The sequence below is a fragment of the Physeter macrocephalus genome, chromosome 4 (assembly GCF_002837175.3).
Source record: "Physeter macrocephalus isolate SW-GA chromosome 4, ASM283717v5, whole genome shotgun sequence".
Lineage (NCBI taxonomy): Eukaryota > Metazoa > Chordata > Mammalia > Artiodactyla > Physeteridae > Physeter > Physeter macrocephalus.
In genome coordinates, this window is record NC_041217.1 from 76093874 (window position 1) to 76108091 (window position 14218).

Genomic DNA, 14218 nt, shown 5'->3' on the forward strand with positions numbered 1-14218 from the left:
TGTCCACTCTAATTTTTAAAGGCCAGGAACTCATTACTGACGATGCTGAAGGGCTGCCTGCAGTAGGCAGTAACTAGAAGCATATAAGCTCGAACTGGATATCTGACTTGCTTGTCGTATTTCTGTCCTCCCCCCGGCACTTGGCACCCTATACTCCATATTGTTTCTAATCCTCCTACCCTCCCCACTCCCCCCACTCCAACACCCTACCCCCACCAATGCTCCTGGAATCTTGGACTTAGCTATTTTTAAAACAGTCAACTCAGTAGCCACCTCCCTCCCCTGCTCAGCTGTCCAGTACTCCAGCCAGCCATATACTCCCCCTTCCCCCCACACCAGACCTTCTCTGGTTCCCTGACCTCAGTGAGATTGCAGCCAGTCTGGGGACCTAGGGGAGACATGGAGAAAGAGACGGGGGATCCCCTGGCTGGAGCTGACTGACAGTAGACAGTCATGGCTGGAGAATTGGATATCAGACTAATGTTTGACCTCTGGAAACAGTAAGTCAAAATGAAACTGCAATTCCTTTAATAAGCTTTTGGAGTTAGGATTGAAGTTAGAATTTCATAAAATTACAACATTTACTTGGATGTCTCTGGTCCAAAAGCTAGGATCTCTCCCATACCAAGGTGCCCCAATCTCCATTTCTCCTTCTGTCTTATTTCTTTCTGGCCTCTGGCCATTAGAAATTTAAACGTCCGTCTCTCCTCTGAGAGTCTTATCTCTCTCCTTATCTTGTTACCTCAAGACTTCTGATGAAGTCTCCTTCTTTAATATGTGTCCCACATTTCCTATTCTGTGGTTTTCTCACCAAGGCCAAATTTAGCCTGAGACGATTAGTCACTGATACACTTCTATCCTGCTCCTACTTAGCAGTGCCCTTCACATTGGGCTTCCAAGGGTGGGGGTTACTGCTTGTTGTAAATGATTTCTCCCCACAACTCTAGTCCCATCATCCTATTCTTCCTCCTGCATGACTCTCCCTCAATTGTATCCTTATCCCAGGAGAGGGTAGTTTGGCAAAAGGGAGTTAGCCTCTCCCCAAGCCCTGTTCTCATCAAAAGATTGAGAACTTCTAAACTTGCAAGGTTAGGTTAATGGAAATAGTGGTTCTTCAGTGAGGTTTGGAAAAATACAAGAAGAAATGTTGACTTACAAACAAATATTTATTTGCATGCTTGGCTTGCATCCCATTATTCCCTGAGATAGAGGGATTCTAATTTTTGCTCTCTAGAGTAGATGAAGGAGACTGGTTCCCTTTTCATTTGAATACTGATGTTCTAGAGAACAGGGATGGTTATACCACCCTTACTCCTTCTCGCTGAAAATTCTGACACAAAGGAGGAAAATAAATGAATGACCTCTGGAGGGTGTCCCCTCCTGATAGGGAAGGGCAAATAAGAGGTATGTTTCTGAAGTATTTTCAGATCCTAATTCTGTTGCGGAGCCCACTGGTATGATTGAGGTCTGATCTATCCACATGATTCCTCCTTTTTTGACATTTCTGCTGTTTGGTAGCTCAGAATGGGGCAATACAGTGGACTCTGCCCCCCTGAGTTCACTCAACCTTTCTTCCACCCCCACCTAGGGGTATTGCATAAGGGACCTGAAAGTGGCCACAAGAGCAGGGCACAGAGGCTTAACAGCCTCACTTTTAGTTCAGGGAGTCCCATTCTCCCCAAACTCCAGTCTGCTCATCTTTTTCCTGATCTCCCGAGATTCTCTTCACATGATTCTGAACAATCTTCAACTCTTCTCTTTCCCCATGCCCAGCCAAATTTCTTTTTTCAGTCCCTTACAGGACGTCCGGTCAAAATTCACTAGGTAGGAGGGTCACCAGCTGGAAAGAACCGGAACCTGGGGGGACCTGGCTGGATAGGTATGGGGGATCCAGGCCAGTCCCCTAGTCCCTGGTGCCCCCATGGCAGTCCCCCAACTCTAAGCATTCTCACTCTCCTGCTGCTCCTCTGTGGACATGGTAAGGAAGGGTTAGATAAGGGTTTGGGGAATCTAGGGGGTAGGCTGCTATGTAGGGGTGGGCATGTGAGCTTGGGTGAGTGAGAAGAGATGGGTGCTGAGGAATTCCAGTCACTCGCCCCACTCTCAGATAGGTATATTTTATTCTCCATTCAACTTGGGGAAGGGCACTGGGAAAGCCCTTGATCCACAGGGAGAATAGATCTAGCAGGGCTTACACATGTTTAGCACGATTGAAAGAGGACAAGACGAAAGCTGGGGGCTGGGGGCTCGCGGCTGCGCACTGGGGACTGTGGAAGGCTCTCAGTTGGGTTTTAGGACCGGCTGGAATCCCCTGATGAGGTTTGGGAGAGTTATGGTTGAGCGGGGATCTGGGGACCATCTCACAATCCTCTCTCCCTTCCGTCCTCAGCTCATTCTCAGTGCAAGATCCTCCGCTGCAATGCTGAGTATGTATCTTCCACTCTGAGCCTTAGAGGTGGGGGTTCACCAGGAGCCCTTCGAGGAGGAGGCCGGGGTGGAGGGGTGGGCTCCAGCGGCCTCTGCCGAGCCCTCCGCTCCTACGCGCTCTGCACTCGGCGTACGGCCCGCACCTGCCGCGGGGACCTCGCCTTCCATTCTGCTGTGCACGGCATCGAAGACCTGATGATCCAGCACAACTGCTCCCGCCAGGGCCCCACGGCCCCTCCCCCACCCCGGGGCCCAGCCCTTCCAGGCGCAGGCCCGGTGCGCTCCTCTGGTTCCCCAGCCCCGGACCCCTGTGACTATGAAGGCCGGTTTTTCCGGCTGAACGGTCAGTCCCCAGGCTTCTTGCATTGCGCCTCCTTCGGGGACCCTCACGTGCGCAGCTTCCATCACCACTTTCACACGTGCCGTGTCCAAGGAGCTTGGCCGTTGCTGGATAATGACTTCCTTTTTGTCCAGGCCACCAGCTCCCCCGTGGCATCGGGGGCCAACGCCACCACCACCCGGAAGGTCAGGGACTCAATTGCTCCTCCAGATCCTCCCAGGGTCACCTCAGGGTACCACTCCCATGCCATCCCCACTACTTCTCAACAATGCTCCCTATTCCCTTTCCTCCTCAACCACTCTCACATCTTGAATCACTCCCTCCTACCAAACACTCGCTCCTGTAAATCACTTGCCCTCAGTGGGAATTTCACACCAATGCAGAAAACACTGAAGAGAAATTTGGAAAGAGGAAAGTTGAGGAGCCCTGGGTTGAGGAGTTACAAAAAGGAAACTTTTCCTTCTCCTGTGGGAGTTTCTGAGGTTGAGACCAAATAAGAAAGAGAGGGGTTGAGCAGGGATAAAGCAATATTGGAACATAAAGAAGGGATCAAGGAGTGAGAACCATGATAAGCCTTTCATCTCTGCTGGGATCAGATCCCTGACTATGTAATGAGGCCTGACTGGTGGAAGCGGGTAGGATGCACTGAGCCCAAAATAAACTGTTTTCCCTCTTGCCCTCGCAGCTCACCATTATATTTAAGAACATGCAGGAATGCATTGATCAGAAGGTCTACCAGGCTGAGGTGGACAATCTTCCCGCAGCCTTTGAAGATGGTTCTATCAATGGAGGTGACCGACCTGGGGGCTCAAGTTTATCCATTCGAACTGCTAACCCTGGGAGCCATGTGGAGATCCGAGCTGCCTACATTGGCACAACTATAATCATTCGGCAGACAGCTGGGCAGCTCTCCTTCTCCATCAAAGTAGCAGAGGATGTGGCCAGGGCCTTCTCAGCTGAGCAGGACTTGCAGCTCTGCGTTGGGGGATGCCCTCCAAGTCAGCGACTCTCACGCTCAGAGCGCAGTCGTTGGGGAGCTATAACCATTGATACTGCCAGACAGCTGTGCAAGGAAGGCCTGCCAGTTGAAGACGCTTACTTCCATTCCTGTGTCTTTGATGTTTTAATCTCTGGTGACCCCAACTTTACTGTGGCAGCTCAGGCAGCTCTGGAGGATGCCCGAGCCTTCCTGCCAGACTTGGAAAAACTGCACCTCTTCCCCTCGGATGCTGGGGTTCCTCTTTCCTCAGTAACCCTCCTAGCCCCACTCCTTTCTGGGGTCTTTGTTCTGTGGCTTTGCATTCAATAACTAGGCCAGCAATCTCATGACTGGGTTAGAAGTGATTTGTGGATAGAGATTGGCAAGGAAGAACATAAAGGATCACTGAAGGAAACAGTGGGGACTAAGAGACACATGAAACAATGACATTTATCCAGAGTGAGAGAGGCTGCAGTCCAGGGTTAAAATGATCAGAGTGAGGATTCTGGGCCAGGTTTCTGCATTCCAGACCTCAGTAGGGGCTCTTCACTAATTTTCCCAGTCTTGTTCATAGTAAGCAAATTGTTCCAGTCCATCTACTCCTGAGATCACCCCTACAAGCTTAGAGGTTATGGGGTCCTGAACATCAGTAGAAAATTTAAGGGTTGAGACTTTTAATAGAGAAGAACTGAAAGAGGAAGAGATTATCATTACCCATCAGAAACTCAAAATCTAATGATATTTTCTCTTGGAAGGTGGAAAGAGGAGGAAATGATAGGGAGAAGAGTCTATTTGATAAGTATACGTGGGTAAGATGTGTTCTGCTTTCTTGGTTCAGAGATGAAGTGGGCGTTGTCTGGATTTTTGGTGAAGGGAATCTCTGTCTTTGGAGAATAGCATAGATAGGAAAGAAGCTATCATCCCCACCCCTAACTAATCTGTTATTAAAGTTATGAATTCTTCACATTTATTGCCTATGTCGAATCTCTTTACAGACGCTTAAGATGGCATAAAGACAATGTGTTCACTCCACTGAAAGAGGGCTCAGAAGTATCAGATATTGTTTCTGCCCTCAGGAAGTTTACAGGCTATTAGGGAGACAAAACTGATTCACATGAAGGAGTGATGAGCATGTAATTATTCACTAAATTCTATGGTACTATGAGTCCAAATGGGAAGATGGTTGATGAGAACTCAAGATATAATAAGAGGTAGTAGAGAAGATGGGATTTGAAGTGATCTTTGAAGATTGGGTAGGATTTGAATTAAGGACCTTCCAGGTAACGGACACCATCTGGAGTTATACATAGAGTCATGATTCAGTGAGGAAATCGCAAAACTCAAATGAAGTAGACAAGAAGTAATGGGATAGAAGGGTAGATGGACAGAGGCCAGATTATGAAGTGCCTTGAAAGTGGGGCCAAAGAGTTTAAATTGAATTAACAGCTAACATTTATTGAGAGCTTAAAACTTGCCAGGTAATGTTCTAAACACTTTTTTTTTTTTTTTTTTTTTTTTTTGGCCATGCAGCATGGCTTAGTTCCCCAACCAGGGATCAGACCTGGGCCCATGGCAGTGAAAGCGCCAAGTCTTAACCACTGGACCGCCAATGCTTCCCTAAACACTTTAAAATTATTAATTCATTTAATCCTCACAACTCTCTAAGGAAGGTAATATTCTTATCTCTATTTTTATACAAGGAAACTGAGGTACAGGAAGATTAAGCAACTTGCCCACAGTAATACAGCTAATAAATGGTAGAGCTACAGACCGAACCCAGGCAATTTGGCTCCAGAGACCTAACTAACTCTAAACCACAAAACTATGCTGTCAAGAAAACAGCCATTAAAGATTTTGGTTGTGGAGCTTGGCAGGGAAGGGGAGCTGCAGGTAGTGGCTGCCACCACAAAAAACTATTCTCTTCTTCTATCATATGAAACCCAAAAGGGAGAGCTGGAAAAGGGTGGGAAAGGCCCCATATTGAAGGAATCTAGTTTGTAGAAGAAAAGACTGAAAATAGAAGCTCTTCTAGTTCAGGATGTTCTAAAGTAACAGTTCTGTTCTGAACAAAACTATGAAGGAGATAACGTTAACACTCAGTGTTGTCCCCCTGCTTCTGGTCTCAGTCTCCCCTTTAGGCACTCCATTATCTAGGGCCTGCCCTCCCTAACATAATTGTGTATTCACCCTGTCTCCTCCCTCTTCTCTCAGTCTCACCCACCTGACCAAACTCCCCCAGGATACATATACACACCAGCCATTGCTTACCAGACAGGGGGTCCTATCTGGGCTGCCATTTCAAATTTCTTTTGCAATTCTTCATCCTCCATTCAGGTCTCTCCACCTTCTCTAAGGATCATAGCCACTCTGCCATTCCCACAAAGCACAGTCTTTATTATTTTATTATTTTTCTTTTTGGCCATGCCGCGAGGCATGTGGGGTCTTAGTTCCCTGACCAGGGATGGCACCCACGCCCTCTGCAGTGGAAGCAGGAGTATTAACCACTGGACCACCAGGGAAGTCCCTATATGACCTTTAGCTAATCTAGAAAACAATCTGTTCTAATGGAAGAAAATTGGAGGAAACATATCCATTGCTGTCTTCACTTACAGATAACTTAGGCATTTTAACTCAAAACATCTTTTTTAGAAACTGCTCCTTATATTGGTTCTCTCAACTCAAAAGAGTACGTAACTTTGTCCCTCAGGTGTGGGAATTTCAAGTAAGTTAAGAAGAATTTCGCAGCCAATTGGTGAGTGAGATTCTCTTATGGCACATGTCATGCAACACTGCTTCCTTTGCCCAAACTTAGGTTAACCCTATTACCAATGGAGTATTTAAAAATAGGTAGCTCAAAATAAGCACATGAAAAGATGCTCAACATCATTACTCATTATGGAAATGCAAATCAAATTAAAAAAAACAATAAGAAAACACTACACACCCACCAGAATGGCTAAAATTTAAAAGATTGACCATATCAAGTGTTGACAAATTGTGAAGCTCTCACATGCTACTGGTGGGAATGTAAAATAGTACAACTACTTTATAAAATGGTTTGGCAGTTTCTTTAAAAGCATATGCTTACCATGCAATCTAAACATTCCACTTCTAAGTATTGATACAAGAAAAATGATAACGTGTCTGCACAATGACTTGCGTACAATATCACTCAGCAATAAAATGAAATAAACTACTAATACACACAACAATATGATGAATTTCAAAATAAGAATGCAAGCGAAAGAGGCCAAACAACAACAAAAAAGACTACATACTGTATACTGCCATTTATATAAAATTATAGAAAGTGTAAACTAATATATAGTGACAGGAAAAAGATCAATGGTTGCCTGGGGATGGTCAGGGGGAGGGAGGGAGGGATGGTTTACAAAGACACGTGAATAAATTTTTTGGAGTAACATGTTCATTATCTTGATTGTGGCAGTGATTTCATTTCAAATGCCATGAAAATATACACTTCAAATATGTGCAGTTCATCAAACATCCAGTATACCCAATAAATATGTAATTTTAAAAAATAGGTAGCCTGCATTTCCCTCTTCCTTTGGTGGATCAGTCAAAGGCTTAGAATGACCACAGTATAAAAAGGAAGATTAGAACAGAATTTCCTTCTTCTAGGAAAACACAGAAAAGAGGAGGATGATGGGGAAAGGAAAGAGAATATTTAAATATTGTACACTCTCTCTTCTACTCCTATCACAAGGACCACATTCCTTCCTCCAGATTGTCATTCTCCAGGTCAGAGATCACAGAAATGACATTTTCTGGTTTAAAAATATCAACCCTGTGCCTCAGTTTTGTCTTTCCACTTCACTTCACAGTCAGCAGATAGTACTGATGACTAAAAAGAATTACCCAGTGGGGATGGAGCAAGCCTTCAGGAAAAAGAAAATTAATTTCTTAGATTATCTGATCTGTTGACCATTTGAGAGAAAATATTAATAAGTATTTGACAGAATTGGCATTTCAGACATAAACTGAGGATAGGTGCGTAATAAACTAAATAAATTGCTTAAATAATTATAACTTCATAGCAAACAAAGGGTTGTTCAGGACACAAAACAATCAAAATACACTACTTGACTCCACAATTGATACTATTTACACAGTGATAATAATGTAAACAATGACTACTGATTTGACCAAAACTGTTATATAACTCTATAAGGAGGATGAGGTAGGAGGAACAGGAATATAGGGATACAATGTGATGTAAGATGCTTAAAATTGCAAATACTATAACAAAAAAAGGGCAGATATGTCTAATATTTCTAAATTAAGAAACAAAAGAAGAAACATATAATTTAGAAATATGAAGTAAATACCAGATGAAAAAGCTGAAATAATTGGAAGAGATTATCTCAGTGGAGTGAACTGAGGACTGCTGCGTTTTTGCATAAGCATCAAATATTATGTGATTTTTAACTACATTATGTTACATTATTTTGATTTTAAAAAGAGAGGGCATTTCCACCTTGGCCACTCCTGAGCATTTCCCCTTAGCTTCCTATACTTGTGGACACCTCAACCATTTCTCAGGTCTACCCAACCCCCTTCTTACCCACCTTGTATACTTCATGGCAAGTTCCTTCCCACATTTCTTCTCAAGGAAACAGATAATTTCCATGGTCCAGTAATTACACGTTCTCAAAATCAGTGCCAAGAAACTGCACCAGCACTAAGGAAAGGAAGGAAGATAGAACATTAGAAAATAATAGGCCTTCCTCAATTTTTCTGCCTACTCCCACACCAAATTATTCATCATTCTCCTAATAGTTAATAAGAAGAAATAAGTTACATACGTTTCCTGAGGTAAAATTTGTGTGTGAATGGAGGGTGGGCTTTGAGAAAGTGAAAGAGAAATCAGGAAAGATAACTGGATTCTGCCTCCACTGCAGGGCTATTATGGAATCATTCTTTGCTACTGGTTCAATATTTTTAATATCAAGGGTTTTGTGTAATTGGTCTTTGATACAGCATTTCTAATTCTACCTATGAGGAACTAGTTAAGCTGGATTTTTAAAAAAAATTAATGTCTCTTCATCCTGCCCTCCCACCCTGCCTCACCCCAGCGAAGAATCGAAAGGTCCTTTGCTGAAACTGTAGCACCTGGAACAGAAAACGTTCTACCATGGTTTAATTTTCTCTTTATGGAGATCACTGTCCTGCATCTACCACGACCAAGCCTGGGGAGAATACCATCAATGCTGCAGAAGAAGCCCAAACTAGAAGGATGAGCAATTCGATGGGCTAAATATGCTACACATTAGCTGATCAGGCTAAAATAATCCTCTACGGATTGACTTTTACCCTTATTTACAATTTTTGAAGCACCTAAACTATGCCAGGCCATAAGACAACATGGTTCCTATCTTTGGGAAACTCAGTTTAGTGGGAAGGAACAGACAAATAAACAGATAAATGACCAATATTCATAATATATCTAAGTATGTCCAATATGCTGTTAGGAATACAAAGAAAGTGACAATTAAATCTGCTTGTAGAAATCAGAGAAATCTTTACAAAGGAGATGACTTTTTTTTTTTTAAAGGATAAGAGATGCTCTACTGGAAAGATTTTTGAGCCATAAATTAGATGAATTTTGTCCTAATTGCGTGAAGTTAGGCAAGTCACTTGAGCTCTCTACATTGCAATATTCCTTTCTACAAAATATCTGCCTGCCTATCTAGTGAGAATCTAATGTTTGTGCAATTGCTTTATAATGCACATGTATATTTAGCTCTATGTACATTTATAAAATGCTATTAACATAGAAAGTACTGTTAAATGGATAAAAAACAGAAAACTGTTTTAATATGTAATTTCGTCCTCTCAGTCACGAACACCATATTCCCTCCTCTGCTCCTTTCTCAGGATCAAAGAATCATCTTCGTCACTCAGGGGAGTGGTCTGGGTCAAGTTTCAGGTCTCAGAAAAGCTTCTGTATGGACTAAGGATCTCAATATACTTTAATTTATCCACTGGGTGGCAGGGCTGAGCCAACTGGATTACTGAATTGTGTAAGAAAGAATTTCTCAGAAAAGGGAAGTTGGTTTAAGCACAAAATGTCCCATCTCTCTCATGTTTATAAACATCAACACAGTCCAGATTTCCCTCATAGAGAAATAAACCATCACCCCTCACCACCTCACCACCCTCACCACCCTTGCTCTATACATAATTGGGCCACAGGCTTTGAGGAGGGACTGGTTATGTTCAAGTATAGCAGAAGGAACTGAGATTGAGGTTTCTTATTGTTGATAAGAAACTATACTAGGTTCTGAATTAGTAACATATTCTACTCCAGAGACATATCCCAGTCTACCAATGCAGTTTATATTTAATAACATATTTTCTCTATGAAATGTACTCTGCTAGATGCTATGAAGAATAAAAAGACACAGATCCTACTCTCTAGGAATTCATTACCTAGGAGAGAAAAGAAACTTTACATGTAAGTTCCATATGAGAAATATAAACAATGTGGAATGGAGTATTCAAAGAGAATGAAATCCTATCTGGTTACAAGGTGAGAGATGAGGGGATTTGGGAATCAGGAAAGGTTTCATACAGGAAAAGTCATTTGGCTGTCTACTGAAGAGTGGGTAGGATTTCAAAAAGTAGAGATGGGGAGGAAAGTCAGGCATTCCAGGTAGAGAGAAGAGCATAAACAAATGCGGAGAACGATACATTAGAGGAATACTGAGTACTCAGGTTTGGCTGATGTGTAGGGTACATTTCTGAGGAAGTAGAGAGAAATGAGACTGGAAAGTTTGGTTTAGGTCAATTTGTGAAGGCTTTATTTTATTTATTTATTTTTTAAAATAAATTTATTTATTTATTTATTTGTGGCTGTGTTGGGCCTTCGTTGCTGCGTGCGGGCTTTCTCTAGTTGCGGCGAGCAGGGAGTACTCTTTGTTGCAGTGCGCAGGCTTCTCATTGCAGTGGCTTCTCTTGTTGCGGAGCACGGGCTCTAGGCATGCGGGCTTCAGTAGTTGTGGCATTCGGGCTCAGAAGTTGTAGCTCGTGCGCTCTAGAGCGCAGGCTCAGTAGCTGTGGAGCACGGGCCCCAGGGCATGTGGGATCTTCCCAGACCAGGGCTCGAACCTGTGTCCCCTGCATTGGCAGGGGAATACTTAACCACTGCGCCAACCAAGGGAAGTCCCTGTGAAGGCTTTAAATACCAGGTTGAAGCATTTGAATTTGATTCAGTAAGCAGTGGGTTTTGGAGCATCGCAGAAACAGATAGGAACTCAATTGTGTTAGATTAATCTAGTCATGGTCTACAGATTATAGCAGAAAGATCAGCTAAAAGCTATTAAAATAATCTAGGCAAAAGTAACACAGACATGAACCAGAGTGATGGCAGTGGAGTAAGAAATAAGAAATTCTAGAAACACTGGAAAGATGGCCTCTTCAGAATTTGGCAGTTGATTGAACGTGGGGAATGTCAGAGAGGAAAGAATTGAAGACAATTTCGGGACTTTATGCCTTGATAACCAGGGGAATATATAATGGTCCCATTAAAAGAAACAAGGGTAAGAACTGAGGTTGAGCACAGGGGAAGATTATGAGCTCCATACTAGACAAGTTGAATTTGAGATGCCAACCGGAAATCTCAAGGCGGGCTAGAGGTTTCCTTGAGTGATGTACAGATGGGCAAACTGAACAGCAAAGCTTGAAGACAGAAAAGGAGAGGGCCAAGGAGAAAAGCTTTCGGGGGGTGGGGGGCGAGGGCAGAGAAAAAAGGAATTGCTAGCAAGGGAGAAAAAGGATAAAATCCAAAAGTCAAGATGAACGTTTAAATTTGAAAAGATGGCAGTTTTCAAATTATACAGGAGTCAAGGGAAATAAGGCCTAAAAAACTACTCTGGTTCTTCTGGAAAACTTTAAGAAAACCATTTCAGTGATAGCAGAAGCCAGACTACAAAGGGACAAGCTTAGCCAACAGAGAAAGCTGGTATAAGTTACTCTCTTAAGAAATTTGACAGTAAAGGAAAGAAAACATATGGGTGATAGCATGAGAGGGGGAAAAAATTTTTTTTTATATAATAAGGCAACTTTAAGAAATATCTTAAATGAGTCTGCAGTAGTTCTGAACAAATTAATTTACCTCCTCTCCCCATCTTTCCCTGAAGTTGGACAACTTCTACATCTCCATTCCTTCCTCAACATAGTAGAAAAATAGACCCCAATAAACATGAAATGTGGGCTTCCAGATGAGGGTTTTTTTTTAATTGAGGTATAATTGCCATACAACATTATATTAGTTTCAAGTGTACAACATAATGATTGGATATTTGAATATGTTGCAAAATGATCACTACAATAAGTCTAGTTAACACCTGTCACCATATATAGTTACAGAATTTTTTTCTCGTGATGAGAACTTTTAAGATGTACCCTCTTAGCAACTTGCACATATGCAATACAGTATTATTAACTATGGTTGCCATGCTGTACATTACATCCCCATGACTTATTTATGACTAGAAGTTTATACCTTTTGACTCCCTTCACCCATTTCGCCCACCCCCCAACCCCGGCAACCACCAATCTGTTCAGATGGAGTATTTTTTGATAATTAAAGCTAAACTGAAAAACAAGAACCCTTACAAAGCAAACTAGAGATAAGACTCTAGATTAAGTATTAAGAATCCTGGGTTTGGAGAGTGGCTCCACCAGTTACTAGCTGTATGTCCTACTAGCTGTATGTCCTAGGGCAAGTCACTTAACTAAAATAAGGGAATATGTCTTTTTAAAAAAAAGACTGCTAGAGTCCCCTTTAACTCTAACACTTTATGAGTCTTTCTCTGAATACTTTACAGTGAAGATCAAACAGGGTACCATATGTTAAAGCACTGAGAGGCAGGACAACACATTAGAAAGGGTACATATAGACAGATCTGGGTTCAACATCTTGCTCTATTTACAAAAATCTGTGACTGCAGGCAAATTACTTAACGCTTTGAGCCTGACTTCATCAACCCTGAGTCACAGGGTTATTGTGAGAATTAAATGAAATAATCTACCCTTAAATCCTTTCTGGAACAAGATGACAGATGAACCTATAAATAAAATATTATTGAGGTAATTATGTAAAGGAACTGGTCCATTATAAGTGCTCAATAAATAGCCAAAAAGTCACTTTGAACTCTAAGTTCTCAGTTATCTATGACTTGGAGGCATACACAAAGTTGGTCAGCCTCAAATGCCACACTCCCTTTATTTGTCTCTAAAATAATATTCCCTAGAGGAGAATGGAAAAGATAAGAGTAAAAGGAAAGTTTACAGAGTGGAGATGACAGTAGCAATTAAAAGGAAAAAAGAAGGGGTTATTAGGAAACTTGAGTCTTTAATAGAGTCCTAAATGTTTATCACACCAGAGGTTAAAGAAAAGAAAAATGCAACCAGCTCCTTGTCTCTGATTGGCAGTTGAGCACTGAGGGCACTTCTCTTCATGAACGCTTTGGCTTTACTCAACCACCTCCTGTAAAGCAAACAACAATCACCACTTGGTTTCCTATTGGCACTGGGATTGAAGAGGGTGGGGAAGGAGCAGGTAAAGATGATCTAATTTGCAAAACTGGACTTAGCCCTCCTTGGCTGTTCCTTACCGGACCTGCCCTTTTTCTCTTTTGCACTCCACAAGTGTTTGTACTCTGTTTTCAGGACAGTAGTTTACAAGGTTTTTTCTTCTTTGGCACAGGAACTGAGAAAGAAGAATCAGAAGGCACATTTTCATCAGAATACCAGGTTATAAGGTGAAAGGCTGTAAACAACTCTGCCAGGGGGACTCCATTTCAGAACATGCTTTGGCTACAGGCCTGGTAGGCAGCAGCTGCTGCCAAAGTGAAATAGGTTTTTGGCATTTAAGGGAACCCAGTCGTAACACAAGCAAAAAAAAAAAAAAAGTGGTCTGTACCAAGTTTTGAACGGGAAAGAAAGAAGAAACTGGAGCCCAAGGGAGGAACTTAGAGCAAAAGGGAATGGTATTATGGTTTTTTTTTTTAAGTCAGAAGTTCACAGATGTGCCCAAATAAATATCAGCATTCCCTTTTCTCTAAGATGTCCCAAATCAACACCACCCTGGTCTATTACACTCACCTCTCCTCTCAGTCCTTCAAAATTTATGTAGTTACACATCACACACTGTTTAACAATATTGATTCATGAATTTCTTTGTAAACATTTTGATATTTCATGTTTATGTACTTTCATATCTATCAAGCTAAAAATTCTCTCAGAAACTATAATTCAAAATTTTAAAATTACTTTAATGAGAGTCCCACCTTCCCTGCTCCAGATAACTCAATCAATACTGTTGACCGACTGAAAATAACTCAGGCCTTATTGGTTAACTTTCTTGAACAGGGTGCCGCCTCAAACCCACACACCCTAAGGATCAACATGTTCCCCTTTTTGTTCCTGGGGGTTGGTGCTGTGCG

The 14218-nt window shown here is 42.2% G+C and overlaps 1 protein-coding gene across 5 annotated transcripts; it reads left to right on the forward strand.

Moving 5' to 3' along the window:
* Positions 1-344: 344 nt before the first annotated feature.
* HJV (hemojuvelin BMP co-receptor) lies at positions 345-4710 on the forward strand. Of its 5 annotated transcripts, none has more exons than XM_007130764.3 (4): positions 345-500; positions 1774-1978; positions 2390-2952; positions 3453-4710. In XM_007130764.3, exons 2-4 carry the CDS (start codon positions 1882-1884, stop codon positions 4074-4076), a joined length of 1284 nt encoding a protein of 427 aa, XP_007130826.1. In that variant the 5' UTR covers positions 345-500; positions 1774-1881; the 3' UTR covers positions 4077-4710. The 5 variants fall into 5 exon arrangements, with proteins under 5 accessions (XP_007130826.1, XP_028344698.1, XP_028344699.1 ...); XM_028488897.2 differs by having other exon boundaries at positions 1792-1978; XM_028488898.2 differs by lacking the exon at positions 1774-1978 and having other exon boundaries at positions 2390-2426.
* The last annotated feature ends 9508 nt before the right edge of the window (positions 4711-14218 follow it).